The sequence below is a fragment of the Bufo bufo genome, chromosome 3 (assembly GCF_905171765.1).
Source record: "Bufo bufo chromosome 3, aBufBuf1.1, whole genome shotgun sequence".
Classification (NCBI taxonomy): domain Eukaryota; kingdom Metazoa; phylum Chordata; class Amphibia; order Anura; family Bufonidae; genus Bufo; species Bufo bufo.
In genome coordinates, this window is record NC_053391.1 from 561149070 (window position 1) to 561165032 (window position 15963).

General features: G+C 43.2%; 1 protein-coding gene across 3 annotated transcripts in view; it reads right to left on the minus strand.

Moving 5' to 3' along the window:
* Window positions 1-15963, minus strand: part of ITGA7 (integrin subunit alpha 7) — a 207508-nt gene that overhangs the window by 4262 nt on the left and 187283 nt on the right. For all 3 annotated transcript variants that reach the window (XM_040425548.1, XM_040425547.1, XM_040425549.1), the window contains exons 17-24: window positions 13894-13973; window positions 12797-12874; window positions 12537-12639; window positions 8817-8999; window positions 8606-8710; window positions 3353-3466; window positions 3170-3268; window positions 982-1107 (exon numbers count right to left, since the gene is read on the minus strand). In XM_040425548.1, the coding sequence (XP_040281482.1) occupies window positions 982-1107; window positions 3170-3268; window positions 3353-3466; window positions 8606-8710; window positions 8817-8999; window positions 12537-12639; window positions 12797-12874; window positions 13894-13973 (888 nt within the window). The remainder of the gene's footprint in view (window positions 1-981; window positions 1108-3169; window positions 3269-3352; window positions 3467-8605; window positions 8711-8816; window positions 9000-12536; window positions 12640-12796; window positions 12875-13893; window positions 13974-15963) is intronic.

The following is a 15963-nucleotide window of genomic DNA, read 5'->3' on the forward strand; positions in this document are numbered from 1 at the left end:
GGAGTATACAGCAGTGCTGATGGACTATGCATCAAAATGAATATATGCAGAATATTAAGCTACAGTATATCTCTGTAAAGCCACCAATGTAAAAAATTTGCAATGAGAAAATATATTCGGAAAGGAGAAATATAGACCTGAGGCTATGATATAACCCGCAATATTACATTATATCAGGGGTTCCGTATGGGGTTTCCATAATTTTTTACATCAAGAATAGTGCAGCATCCAAAGTCATTCTTGCTCTCAAAATGACAAGAACCTCAATGTAACCCCTCACTGAATGTAATAGCGCAGGGGGAGAATACATGTATGTGGGTAAGGCCTCATGCACACGACCGTTGTGTGTTTTGCGGTCCGCAAAACACAGATGGTGTCCGTGTGCGTTCCGCAATTTGCATAACGACACGGACAGCCATTGATATAACTGCCTATTCTTGTCTGCAAAACGGACGGCTCGGATGCGGACCAAAACATCATGTGCATGGGGCCTAAGTAACTGGATCAGTGATAGAAAACAGAGGGTGGTTATTAACGGTACATACTCAGATTGGGTCACTGTCACTAGTGGGGTACTACGGGGGTCAGTATTGGGCTCTATTCTCTTAAATATATTTATTAATGATCTTGTAGAAGGCTTGCACAGTAAAATATAAATTTTTGCAGATGACACTAAACTGTGTAAAGTAAGTAACACGGAAGAGGACAGTATACTACTACAGAGGGATCTGGATAGATTGGAGGCTTGGGCAGAGAAATGGCAGATGAGGTTATGCACCTGGGAAGGAATATGCAAGTCACCCGTACATACTAAATGGTAAAACACTGGGTAATACCGATATGGAAAAGGACTTAGGAATTTTAGTGGGCAGCAAACTAAGCTGTAGAAACCAGTGTCAGGCAGCTGCTAACAAAGCCAATTAGATAATGGGTTGCATCAAAAGGAGCATAGATGCCTGTGATGAGAAAAAATCATCCTACCTTCCAGAGGATTAAAACCAGCAGTAAGAGGAGCAGAATGCCAGCCAGAACTGCAATAAGGATAATCCACCAGGGAATGCCTCCGTGAACCACAACATCGAGGTCTGAATACAGCATCATGGAAATCTGCAAAGGTCCAAAATTAGGGATCAGTTACATAGTTCCCACAAAAAACTGTCAATTTCCTTATGTTTGTATGTAACCTTAATTATATGGAATTAAAGGGCATCTGTCAGCAGATCTGTACCTAATGAAAGTGGCTGACCTGTTGTATGTGCGCTTGGCAGCTGAAGGCATCTGTGTTGGTCCCATGTTCATATATTGCTGAGAAAAATTATGTTTTAATATATGCAAATGAGTCTCTAGGAGCAACGGGGGCGTTGCCATTACACCTAGAGGCTCAGCTCTCTCTGAAACTGCCACAGACTCTGCACTCTGATTGACGGGACCAGGCAGTGATAACATTGTAACGCCTGGCCCTGTCAATCACACTGCAGAGGGTGCGGCAGTTACAGAGAGCAGAGCCTCTAGGTGTAATGGCAACACCCCCATTGCTCCTAGAGGCACATTTGCATATATTTAAAGTGTAATTTATTTTAATTTTTTTGCTAATGTGTAGGGACACGGATAGGGAACATTTTTCGAATATACTTTATTTATACTAGAAAACTAGGGCTGAAATGTCCCTAAACTGCAATCTTTTTCAGAGCCACTGCTAAGGGATATCCATCTTCACAACAGCGCAGTGCTGTACTGACTAGGAAGACAGGCTGGGAGCCGGCGGGCATCTGCCTACATTGCTCCCTCATATAGTAGGGCTAATAAAATGATAATTAGTATATATATATATATATATATATATATATATATATATTTATTTTAATCCTCTATTCCCAGCATGCTGTGTGATTAACCAGCTGCCGGGAGAGATGCCTGTGTGAACGGTAAGCGCTCACTACAGGCAGTGCAGGGGGAAGCTGTTATACTGTACAAAGGGACAGTAATATAGTATCTGTGTCTCTATGTACAGTAGAGGAGCTTCTCTCTGCCTCCCTGCACTGCGCACTTACCGCTCACACAGGCATCGCTCCTGGCGGCCGATTAATCACACAGCGCACCGGAAGAACAGGGGGAGAGCTCACTGACACCACTGACCAGGCTGCTGAATGAAGTTTATATATCTATTTATATATTAATATATACTTTATTAGCCCTACTATATGAGGGAGCAGCACTGCGCTGTTAGGAAGATAGAGGTCTCTTAGCAGCGGCTGCTGAGGGACATTTCAACCCTAGTTTTCTAGTATAAATAAAAGTTTTTCCTAAATAAAGAACATTAGAAAAATGTTCCCTGTCCCTGGCCATTAGCAAAAAGAAGACAGTTACTCTTTCAACATCATTTTTTTCAGCAATGTGGACACATGAATATAGGACCAACACAGATGCCTTCAGCTGCCAAGTGCACATGGAACAGGTCAGCCAGTGTCATAGGTACCAATCTGGTGACAGATGCCCTTTATTGGCAGCAGACATCCCTAAACTCTGTATAAAGAATACAATATAGAGCAGGGGTGCACAACATTTTCAAGTTAAGGTCCACATCGTCAGACAAAACCATCCTAAGGGCCCAAAAAAAAAAAACCTTAAAGGGCTATTACCAAGTGAAACATTTATGGCATATTGAACGTATATAGCATAAACGTCTGATAGATGCTGGCTCCACTTCCAGGGCTCTCATGTAATAGGAGGATACGTGTGAGCCAGCATGTGTTTGCTCAGATGGCTGGGGGCTCCACACAATGGTACTGTGGGCCTTGTGTGGCCCAGAGCTGCAGGTTGTCCAACCCTGCTACAGACATTAATAGAAAGACAAAGGAAGAACGGACCGGCACTCGCGGTTAGTATAGAATCTTGTGATTTATTGTCACATTCCAGTGACGGCGTTTCGGCATACAATCTGCCTTTATCAAACTTTATCAACAGTCTGATAAAGGCAGATTGTATGCCGAAACGCCGTCACTGGAATGTGACAATAAAATCACTAGATTATATACTAACAGCGAGTGCCGGTCCGTTCTTCCTTTGATCTACATGGGATGCCTGCCCTGGGACACGTGCACCGCCACTCTATCTCCCGCAGTGCCGATCGATATATTGTACACATTAATAGAAAGACATCAGGACGTACCTGTGTTGTAGCATCTCTTAGCACCAGGTTTTTAATACTAGACTTGACAGTAATGTTTGCCCTGATCACCACTTCTATGTTACTTCCAGATGGATAATCCTGCATATAACAAAATACATGAGAAGATTAGAAAAAAGGCTCAAAGCTGCAACGATTCAAGTAATACTGAAATAATGTAGTCACCTCTAAGAAGCTGCTATTCCAAACCCGTCCATGAACGTTGAGCACCACCTGCTGGTCAAAGCTGTATAGTGGACATCTAAATACTACACATTGTGCAGTTCCTCGTTCACAGTCCTTAAAAAGAGAGCAAACATTCAGTAGTGATATAAGGGCTCATACACACGACCGTTGGATGTTTTGCAGTCCGCAAATTGCGGATCCGCAAAACATGGATACCAGACATGTGCATAGATCTGGCCCCAATAGAACAGTCCTATCCTTGTCCGTAATGCATACAATAATAGGGCATGTTCTATTTCTCCCTGGAATGGCCATGTGGACACATGGATACAGAATGCACACGTAGTCCTTTCTCTTTTTTTTGCGGCCCCATTGAAGTGAAGTGAATGGTCCATGTACGGTCTGCAAAAAGTAATGGACGTGAAAAAAAGCATGAGGCCTAAAGTGTAATTCTCTTCTTTGAATTGTGGGAAAGCTTAACTGCACTTCTCCCTCTCCATATATTAACGGATATAAAGGATAGCTTCCAACTTACGACTTGGTTCCAAACACGTCTCCTACAAGGTGACCCTTCCATCTCCTAAGCAGTGATGGCCAGTTCGCATTGTTCGCCCGCGAACATATGCGGGCTGCCATCTTTTTTCACAAGTCCGGCGAGGCACAGGTAAGCCCTTACCTGTGCCTGTGTGCGAGCCGGTCTGAAAACAAGTGCGGTCACCGGGAGCAGGCAGTTCCGAGAACAGCCCGATGAAGGCCCCCGGCGGCTGTTCTTGGAACTGCCTGCTCCCGCTGGCCGCACTTGTTTTCAGACCGGCTCGCGCACAGGCACAGGTAAGGGCTTACCTGTGCCTCGACCGGACTTGTGAAAAAAGATGGCAGCCCGCATATGTTCGCGGGCGAACAATGCGAACTGGCCATCACTGCTCCTAAGCCTAGTAGCATCATGTTTACGGTTTGATTCACCATCAGACCTTGAGCTGGGACTCCCGTGCTATGTGGAGCTTTATTGGTTCCCCAAAGGGTTTCTTTTTCTCCACAGAGATAGATTGTTGACTTCATATGACAGAAATTGTTCTGGTTTAATGGATGATCTTTTCCCCCATTTTTCCCTTATTTTCCTTCTCAGACCCCTTTCCCTCAAACCCTCTCCCTCCTGCACCCTTCTTATTTTTGCCCTCTGGCCACTATCGGGCCGACCTAGGCTTTGGCATCTAGCGTATGTATTCACCCTGCGCAACTGGACCAAACTATTGATGGACTCAGCATACTGCAACAAGTCGTTACATCTGGGGTGACCAGTTTGGACTATAATATCAAGCACCATTGAGCACTGAGACTGATAGTATGGTCATATGGGCCCAACCACATTGTCCAAAAAAGTTTCCCTTATGTTCTGTTTTTGTTCTTGTGCAAAATTTCAATAAAAACTTCCTAAAATAAAGTGTAATGCTACAGCCACATCGCATGTTCTTTAAAGACTGACTGTAAGGACCACAAATATGCATGGTGTATTAGCCCTACAGTCAACGGTGCGCCCCATCTCCCGTTTAAGCAGGATGTACAGGAAGCTCTCTGAGGGTACATTTACACCTCTAAATTTGAAGTCTATTTCAATGTATAAAGCGCTCCTATTACAAGCCAAAATATGCGTCAGAACGGTTTGAAAACAGCCTCCTATTTGGCGCTCGGCACTGTTTATATGGTGCATATTGGAGCGGTTTTTAAAAAAACATTTCAAGCAGGGCATGTCACTTCTTGAAGCATTTTACGTGAATAAGAGGGTGTAGAATACTCTCCAAGGCCAGTTTCACACTGGCGTTAAGCTTTTCCGGCAGGCAGTTCCAGTTGAATCCGTACCACCGTGCTAAGAGGCGGCCGGACATAAACCTCTGCACGCTGCGTTATAGTGAATGGGGGCTGACGGACTTCCGGCAGAGCACGTGTGCAAACGGTAGTACAGATCCGGCAGGCTGTCCCCCTGCCAGAACAGCCTTTATATAAAAGCCTTTATATGTTGGTGTGTTATTTGGAGCATATTTTGCTTGGTTTTTGCAGGCAAAACATGCATTCACTTTTTAATTTTTCCATTTAAACGATTTAAATCGTATATTTATTTGTGGAGGTGTATAAACTCCAATCTAAATGCGCCTTGATTACCATCCATAGGCAGCATTTAGGTGCACCTGTGAGGCCTGCAAAATATCAGCCAGCCATTAGTGGGACTCTAAGCCTCCTCCCTCCTCCCATTGTATGTGTGGTTAGTCACACTGGAGGGAACTGGGAGCCGTTTGCTGTGAGTTTCGGTCCTTACCCTGCTGTAATTTGCCCACTGGCTCCTGGTACTACTCATACGGTACAGGTAGGTTTAGCGTTAGGTCCTGTGCCACTTGAGAAACCTTGGCGTGGTGCGCAGGCTCAGGTATGTCCTTAATATAAGGATATACTGGCTAAAGTCTCATTTTTAACATCAGTGTGAGGGTTCAGTCAGATGTTACTGTTTGCATCCACCACAGTAGTGCACCTATTCTTGTAACTATTTAAAACATGCATTCAGAAATGAAAAATTTATCTGAAAGATAGTAAATGTTGGAGGCCGATTTCTCGTGAAATCAGCCTTGTATTTTTGAGCCAGCAGAAGTAACAGTAGGAACATTTCCTAACAGTGCTGACTAGCCATAGGGATTTTTTTTTAAAGCCAATTTTTTTTTGTGTCAGCAAAAAACACATGACCAGATGTTATATGTTGGCATTAGGAAATTATAAAAAAAAAAATGGCCTTACAAACACTGTGTCCCAGATTCACTAATCTCTTTAGATGGTGTAACCTTAGACAGGTTGTCTAGACCTGCTTCAGACTTATAACAGGGGCCTAGGGTGGATGATAAATCTGGTACAGGGATAGACACTTTTCTCTGACTCTATACTATCGGTTGACTTACTCAGACAGATTTTTAAACCTGAATCGTGGCGCAATTTTGGTGCAAAATGCCACATCTTTGGCTCTGCTCCTTTCCTTTGAAGTCTCACCCTTTCCAATAAGTGCAGGCACCATAGTAAATCCAGGACTCTGTGTTTTCTGTAGTGGCGTTTTAAGACAATGGGGGAGAATTATCAAACTGGTGTAAAGTACAGTCGTGGCCAAAAGTTTTGAGAATGACACAAATATTAGTTTTCACAAAGTTTGCTGCTAAACTGCTTTTAGATCTTTGTTTCAGTTGTTTCTGTGATGTAGTGAAATATAATTACACGCACTTCATACGTTTCAAAGGCTTTTATCGACAATTACATGACATTTATGCAAAGAGTCAGTATTTGCTGTGTTGGCCCTTCTTTTTCAGGACCTCTGCAATTCGACTGGGCATGCTCTCAATCAACTTCTGGGCCAATTCCTGACTGATAGCAACCCATTCTTTCATAATCACTTCTTGGAGTTTGTCAGAATTAGTGGGTTTTTGTTTGTCCACCCGCCTCTTGAGAATTGACCACAAGTTCTCAATGGGATTAAGATCTGGGGAGTTTCCAGGCCATGGACCCAAAATGTCAACGTTTTGGTCCCCGAGCCACTTAGTTATCACTTTTGCCTTATGGCACGGTGCTCCATCGTGCTGGAAAATGCATTGTTCTTCACCAAACTGTTGTTGGATTGTTGGAAGAAGTTGCTGTTGGAGGGTGTTTTGGTACCATTCTTTATTCATGGCTGTGTTTTTGGGCAAAATTGTGAGTGAGCCCACTCCCTTGGATGAGAAGCAACCCCACACATGAATGGTCTCGGGATGCTTTACTGTTGGCATGACACAGGACTGATGGTAGCGTTCACCTTTTCATCTCTGGACAAGCCTTTTTCCAGATGCCCCAAACAATCGGAAAGAGGCTTCATCGGAGAATATGACTTTGCCCCAGTCCTCAGCAGTCCATTCACCATACTTTCTGCAGAAGATCAATCTGTCCCTGATGTTTTTTTTGGAGAGAAGTGGCTTCTTTGCTGCCCTTCTTGACACCAGGCCATCTTCCAAAAGTCTTCGCCTCACTGTGCGTGCAGATGCGCTCACACCTGCCTGCTGCCATTCCTGAGCAAGCTCTGCACTGGTGGCACTCCGATCCCGCAGCTGAATCCTCTTTAGGAGACGATCCTGGCGCTTAATGGACTTTCTTGGACGCCCTGAAGCCTTCTTAACAAGAATTGAACCTCTTTCCTTGAAGTTCTTGATGATCCTATAAATTGTTGATTGAGGTGCAATCTTAGTAGCCACAATATCCTTGCCTGGGAAGCCATTTTTATGCAACGCAATGGTGGCTGCACGCGTTTCTTTGCAGGACACCATGGTTAACAATGGAAGAACAATGATTTCAAGCATCACCCTCCTTTTAACATGTCAAGTCTGCTATTTTAACCCAATCAGCCTGACATAATGATCTCCAGCCTTGTGCTCGTCAACATTCTCACCTGAGTTAACAAGACGATTACTGAAATGATCTCAGCAGGTCCTTTAATAACAGCAATAAAATGCAGTGGAAAGGTTTTTTTGGGATTAAGTTAATTTTCATGGCAAAGAAGGACTATGCAATTCATCTGATCTCTCTTCATAACATTCTGGAGTGTATGCAAATTGCTATTATAAAAACTTAAGCAGCAACTTTTTCAATTTCCAATATTTATGTAATTCTCAAAACTTTTGGCCACGACTGTAGAACTGGCTTAGTTGCCCATAGCAACCAATCAGATTCCACCTTTCATTTTCCAAATGAGCTGTCCAAAATGAAAGGTGGAATCTGATTGGTTGCGATGGGCAACTAAGCCAGTTCTACTTTACACCAATTTGATAAATCTCCCCCAAATACCCTTGTGTTTTTTGGTCTGTTGCCTTTTTTTAAAAATTTTTTTTATTTAGCATGCATTGGTTTTGGTGTTCTTTCGACATCCCTATAGGAAAAAAAAAAGAAAAAAAAACCCACAAAAAATGTTTGCAAAAAAAGAAAAAAATCGTATGAATTTAATGGCACTATTTACAAGCCAAATGCCATGAATATATATTAGTTGGGTTCTGGTACCAATCTCAAGAGAGTTGTAATCCAATTGCTATTGCAGAGATGCAAACTATATTTCAGCCTAGAGAGGACAGCACATGTGTGGTTTATTCATATGGGTGGGAATCATGAAATCGTAGACATGAACCGCACGACATGAACGTCTTTCTATAGTCTATCCTGCACATGTAGGTTTTGCATGTCCCAAGGTATCATGGTAATACATACCAGAACAACATCCTTCTTTTTGGCAGGATACGTCAGCGACCATCGCCTTGCAGAACGCGGACTTGCAGTGGGTATCAATGAACTTGAGTCTGATCTCACTGTATCCTAGAAAATAGTTGTGGGGCACATGAAAAGGGTTTAAGGTAGATCATAATTAATGATCTCCATATCGAGTATGATTACATCGAATCCAAAAAGAACAGCTACTTACTAGTCTGAGGGGGTTGATTGCATTTATGGGGCTACACTCCATGCTGCGGCCTGACTGATCTTTCTCTTTCAACTGAATCTTCATTGGGTACAGCAGCCATTTTCCATTGGCCATTTCATGTGGCCACATAAGGTTTAGGTATGCAGAACCCAGCGTGCGTAAGGACTTTCCTCTGTTTGATACCTAACAAAAAGGATTATAAATAATAGTGAACAAACTATTCACAGTAGCCATAAGTGTTTAATATGCAGGGGCGTCGTTAGGCCAAAACATCTGGGGATAGAGCTTTGGATATTTTGCTCAGGGCCCCGAACATCATGAGCGCCACACATGCAACTGTGTCGCGGTCCTCAGGAAAGCAATAGTGCTGAATACCGTGGTGGGCCACAGGTCACTAGGCCTGAAACCTATTAAAGGACCATCAACAGAACAGGCTGCGCAGTGACGTCATCACAACTGCCTGTGCCGATATGCAGGCAACGCAGGCTGCCGGACGGAAGAGGCGCATGACCTGCATTGCATTATAAATACTGAGGAACTACAGGGGTGCATTATAATTACTGGGGCCGTACAGGTGGCATTATAACTACTAGGGCACTATAGGAGGACATTTTAACTACCGGGGCACTATAGGGCGACACTATAGGGGAGCATTATAACTACTAGGGCACTATAGGGGGACATTTTTAACTAGTGGGCCAATATATGCAGGATTATAGCTACTGGGGCCATACAGGACGACATTATAACTACTGGGGCACTACAGTAGGGTATTATAAATACTAGGGCACCATAGGTGGGCATTAACTACCTGGAAGACTACAGTTGTATAGTTGGTTATAACTACTGGGGCACTACAGGGGGCATTGTAACTACAGGGGCACTGTAGGGGGAATTTCTGTATATAACTTCATTGACTGTCCTTCATGTCTGTCAGTGTCATTGACATGATGATATTCTACAAAAAAAAAAACACCATTTGAGGTGTCAGTAATAATCTGAAGCTGCAAGGATAGGACAGGAGATCCTAAGCTGTACAGGCTCAGCTGAATGGCATATTTGCAGAGATATTCATTCCAAGAAGCAATGCTTGTAAGCGACAACGCCTTCATACATGAGCATCCACTGGAACATGACACAAATACTTTTCTGTTGGATTAATACAGAACTGTATGGAAGTACATGGAGTATGGACACCTCCATGGAAGCCATATTGTGGCTTGTGTGGGGACTCGCTCTGGTAGACAGGATTAGCGGACGCAGTATACAGGTGAAACTCGAAAATTCCATTTATTTCATTAATGCAAATTAAAAAGAATTGCATTAATGCAGCTTAAAATTAGAATTTTGTGAAAAGGTTCAATATTCTAGGCTCAAAGTGTCAGACTCTAGTCAGCTGATTAATCCATACCCCCTGAGCAAAGGGAACCTCAAAATTGAGACTGGGGTTTCATAAACTGTAAGCCATAATCATCCAAATTCTAACAAATAAAGGCTTAGAATATCTCGCTTTGCATGTAATGAGTCTCATATGTTAGTTTCACCTTTTAATTTGTATTTTTTAAATAAATGAACTTTGCACCATATTCAAATTTTTCAAGTTTCACCTGTAGATGCAACAACAAGTTCTTTGGATCAAACAGTTCAGTGTTTTATTCACACTTTAGGCAAGTGACAAAACAAGCAGTCATATTCAAACAAAAAGTCACCTTGCGGTGTTGGTGGTAATTCACACCATGCAGCAATTCTGCCTCAGAGTCCTTGCTGATAGCAACACCAACCTGTTTTCACGCCAAACAGGTAGCAAGCCTTCATCCAGATACAAGGCTCCCAGATCCCAACACAGAGTCTTCTGAGCCCAGCTGCCTATTTAAGGACAGCCAGGTTCTGCCAAAACCCGTATCGGCATTTAAAATCCGCTCTGGTATTTGACCCCACCTGGCTGTAAATCAGCCCAGCAGCACATGTTGGGAGGAAAATACCTGTTTTCCCAGACCAAACCTCTCACTGTGTCACATTTGGTATAAAACACAGCAGCTATATGGCAGTGTGAATGAGCCCTAAATCTAAATGTAGGCAACGTAGATGAGAATATGACATGATACCACTGCGTCTGTACCCACAGCTCCTGTCTCAGTAAACACAAAATGAATGACACTAGATGACTACTGTCCTGGAGGGCAGGTCCACGTGGCATGTATACAATTCTGATTTGCCACTGCAGATTTATTTGTGGCAGATCCGCAGCGTTTTACGGTATCAGTGGATTTTAAAGGGAAACTGTGAGCCATACCATACTGCGCTTACGGAGGGCAGCATAGTATAATGACAGACTGTATAATAGCGGTCTGTTGCTGCTGTGATGGCTTTCAGTACTTTTATAGTACTGTTCTGCTGAAGCCCACAGTGCACACTAGCGCTGTGAAAGAGATGACTCACTTGCTGCTCGCTGCCTCCACCCTCCCCGCCTCTGGACGATGACTGACAGGTTTCCTTCTTATGCACAAGAGGAAACAAAACTCTTGGCAGGTCCATTTTGTAAAAGTACTACAAAAGTACTACAAAACTACCTCATTGAGGGCACCATAGCGTAGGTGGCAGGACCCTTTAAGAATTTTCATACACACACTGCAGAAAAAAATCTGCAGGGTAAATTGACCAGCGGTGCAGTATGTCATTTTATGCTGAGGATTTCCATTGTGGATTTCACCCTTTGCAATCAACTGCATATCCAAACCAAAACTGCTGACAAATCTGCATGTAAGACATATGGATTTTTCTATGGAACACAAAAATCTGCTGTGGAAAGTCTGCCCTGTCTGCAGGGTCAGACTGGCCAACAGGAGAACAAGTGAATCCCCCAGTAGGCCCCCAGTCCTCCAGGCCGTGCACAAGCGGCACATGGCACAGTAGACCGAGTGCACTACATACGAATAGACAGCGTACAGCATCTCAACCAGTTTAGTGGTAGGCCCTAGGCCAGTTTGACACTGGACGTACTCTCAAGGCAAGTTCATATACTTTAGAATGCTTTCCAAAGCCGTACACAAAAAATAAATAAAAAAATCCACCTTTAAATCGGCATGTATTGTAATAGATGAAATGTGGCAAATTCACACAAAACTTACACAGGATACGCTAAAATCTGTACTGCATTATACGCATTAAACTGCATGGGAATGGTATTTACATGTGCGCTTGGCAGCTGAAGACAACTGTGTTGGTCCCATGTTCATATGTGCCCCGCATTGCTGAGAAAAAATTATGTTTTATTATATGCAAATGAGCCTCTAGGAGCAACGGGGGCGTTGCCATTACTCCTAAATGCTCAGCTCTTTGTAGCTGAACTTTTGGCCAGGCATTGTAAACGTCATCACGTCTGGCTCTGAAATGTCCTAAAGTGCAAAAGGAAGTGGAGACTCTAGGAGTAATGGTAACTCCCCCGTTGCTCCTTGAGGCTCATTTGCATATATAAAAACTACATTTTTCTCAGCGATGCGGGCACATATGAACATGGGACCAACACATGTCTTCAGCTGCCAAGTGCACATGGAACAGGTCAGCCAGTTTCTACTGACAGATGCCCTCTACTAAAACTCCTTTCATTTGCATTGTACCACACTTTTGGTGCAGATTTTTGGTGTACTGTACAACACACAACAGTTCCAGTATCCTAGATGAATTTACAGGTAAGAGCAATATAAAAATGGATAAACTTACAGTCACTTTAATGTCCACTGGGCTGCCAACATCTTCCTCGTTTCCCATTACCGACTCGCCCTTTACCTCCCCACTATAATACAATCTGTTAGGCGTGGCCTCCCTGCAAAAGAACACAGCATATCCCCTCTCATATTACATGAGTTTTCTGCCAAACAATAGTGCACTTTATCTATAATTTATCTAAAATAATTATATTACATAATTGATGCATGTCCAAGCAATAGGATTTTGGCTTTGTAAGCGCCGTGATTACTTACCCGGAGACAGACAGAGGAAGTTCAATAATCACTTTGGCTTTGGCAAAGACAGAAGTAAGGTTTTTCTGCTCACTTATCCTACAAAGACAGAAGTGTTTAATGCTACTCTTATATCAAAGCTGGGGTTGACGTCCTGCCACTAGTAGTTAATATCTTCTGTATATTAATATAAAATTTCACTATAATCAGAACTTATTACTAATTGCATCTTGGAACTTGCATTATTCCTTTTGGGGCTCATAGTCCGATTTTCATATCTCTCTCACGTACAACCTTTGTTTTTTTGTTTTTTATGTGGAAGGTAGACAGAGTACCCAGAGAAAACCTGCGTAAACACTGGGAGGACATACTGCATATGGAGTCATTTACAAAGGGTGCAACAAGTCACACGTTTTTACACAAACTGCATTTTACACAAATATCGGCAACTTTTTGCCTTTCTCCGCTGCTCTCATCACTTTTTTTTAAAAAGATGTCAGCAGAAGTGGACGGGGTCACCGACACCTTTAGTATAATTTACACCAGAAAACTGCTATAAATCATAACGGATATCTACGCCAGTCCTAACTGGCATAGGTTTCAGATGTCATCTGGCACTATGGTTAGTCATTAGGTCATCCTCCCCGCTTCCCATTTTTGATGTAGAATCTATTCCATGAATTACTGATGTATGACAAATTCACTGGTAAGGGCTCATGCACACAACGGGCATACAGCGGGTCCGCAATACACGGGCACCAGCCGTGTGCACCTCGCATCACAGATGCGAACCCATTCACTTGAATGGGTCCGCAATACAGGAGATGCGGTGTGGAACGGAGGCACGGATCGGAAGCCCACGGAAGCACTACGGAGTGCATGCACTACTTTTTTGCGATGCGGACCGTCGCATGCAGATCGCGGACCCCATTCAATTGAATGGGTCCGCGATCCGCATGCGGCTGCCCCACGGTCGGTGCCCATGCATTGCGGAGCGCAATTTGCGGTCCAGAGCACGGGCCCGGCCAGCACACGGTCATGTGCATGAGCCCTAACACAGTGAAAATAAAGCATTTCCTGGTGCTACCTACTGTACATTAGATCAGACAGTGACTTACGTAGCCAGCTCTAGCTTCACTTCCAACTCAGTGGTCTCTAGAGTTATTCCTTGGGTGCTGATAACCATGTAGAAGGTTAACTGAAACAAAAGGTCACACATCAAAAGAGGGGTCCTAGGAGATTAAAGGGGTTCTCCGGGAATTAAGAAAATGAAAATACTTAAATATTACTTTATTATAAATATATTCCCAAATACTTTTCATTCGTTTATAATGGCTTATTTTGTCTAGGGAGCAATCATTAGGAGAACTAAAATGGCCGCCGTCCTATTAGTACACACACAAAATCTGTCCTAATCACACAGGAGGACAAGTTACTTCCCAACACTGAGCTAAAAAGCTGCCTCATCCTCCTCTCTGCTCTGCTTGTCGAGGTCTGTTCAGGGTGGTTGATATAGTCATCCCGGGATGGGATGGACTCTGATGTATTGATGGTTTAAACGAGTCTGAGTTTATGACTAGGCTCATGGTATTTATATGGTTAATATTTTGAGTATATATTAAAAGTTGGTTTGAGTTTAAAAAAACAGGCCTCGGTTTATATCCACTCTCTAGTCTCGTATTTTTTTTGCATTAAGGTTTTAGTTAAAAAAAAAAAAGAAAAAAAAAAAAAGAGAATAATTTATGATGTGTTTTGTGAGCATGTGCTATGTATTGCCATGGCACTTGTGGATCTGATGCAATTATATCTCATGTGTATGGCCTAAAGCATCAGCTCACAATAGAGGCATGTACTATATGACGGTGCGACCACACGGCTCATTGGTGCGGCACTGGTGACACTGCAGTACTGCGTTTCAGTACCGCAATACCACTCATTAACAATGCAGACAGACTAAAAATGTAATCTCATTCGTATAACTAGAGCCCACTGCGGCCTGTATGACCGAGCGGTACTCAAACACGGCTTGGCTTTGTCAAAAGCACCACACAACCACGCTCTGTGGTCATACCCTAAGATAAAAAGGAATGACACGGAAAGGAAATTAAAGGGAACCTGTCACCAGGTGTTACCCACCACAATCTATGACATCAAATATAACCCTTTGTAAAGTTATACCTATTGATCCCCATTGGTGCCACATACCATAGAAAATAAAGTATGAAAATATGCCATATGCCAATTAGCAGTGAATGGTGTGCTGGACGTTCCCTGTTCTCCCAATTCACATTGGTTTAGGAATACTGGGGGTCATTTATCAAACTGGTGTAAAGTAGAACTGGCTTAGTTGCCCATAGCAACCAATAAGATCCCACCTTTTATTTTTGCAAAGGAGCTGTCCAAAATGAAAGGTGGAATCTGATTGGTTGCTATGGGCAACAAAGCCAGTTCTACTTTACACCAGTTTGATAAATCTCCCCCCAATGCCCTTGTGTTTTTGACCCCAATGTGTTTGTGTTCCATCACAGGAACAGAAAATTGGAGTTCAAGATGTGACAAATGTCACATGAAGAACACCACTTAGTGATTATGACGTGTCTGGTTCAGTAATTTTATGGGAAAAAATAGCACTGCATCCTGTGCTATATTTTGGCGGAATGGAACAGGCGGCCCATTGTAAAACGGACAAGAATAGCACATGTTATATTTTTTTTTAGGGGGCCACGGAACGGAGCAACGGATGCGGAAAGCACACTGAGTGCTGTCCGCATCTTTTGCGGCCCCATAGAAGTGAATGGGTCCGCACCTGAGGCCGCAAAAACTGCGGCTCAGATGCGGACCAGAACAGTCATGTGCATGAGGTCTAATGTGGATGATGTCTCCAACATCATTCTCAGGCTGCTCTAGCAGAAAACTGATACAAGTGCATTGGGTTTTCCCTTTCATGGACATTGTCCGTGCAAGCGGTGATCCCCATGTCATTCAAGGGAATACGGGCTGGCTTAGAGAAGATTCTCCAGACCATTGAAAAAGCTGCACACAGTACCACGGAGGTTGAATAGCATAGCATATGCCTGACCACCACTCCATTCAAATGGGGACTCTGTATCCCTTTTCTCATGATTGGTGGGGGTCCTATACAATATTGTTTGTGGGAAAATACACTATTAAATAATAGGTCTATACCT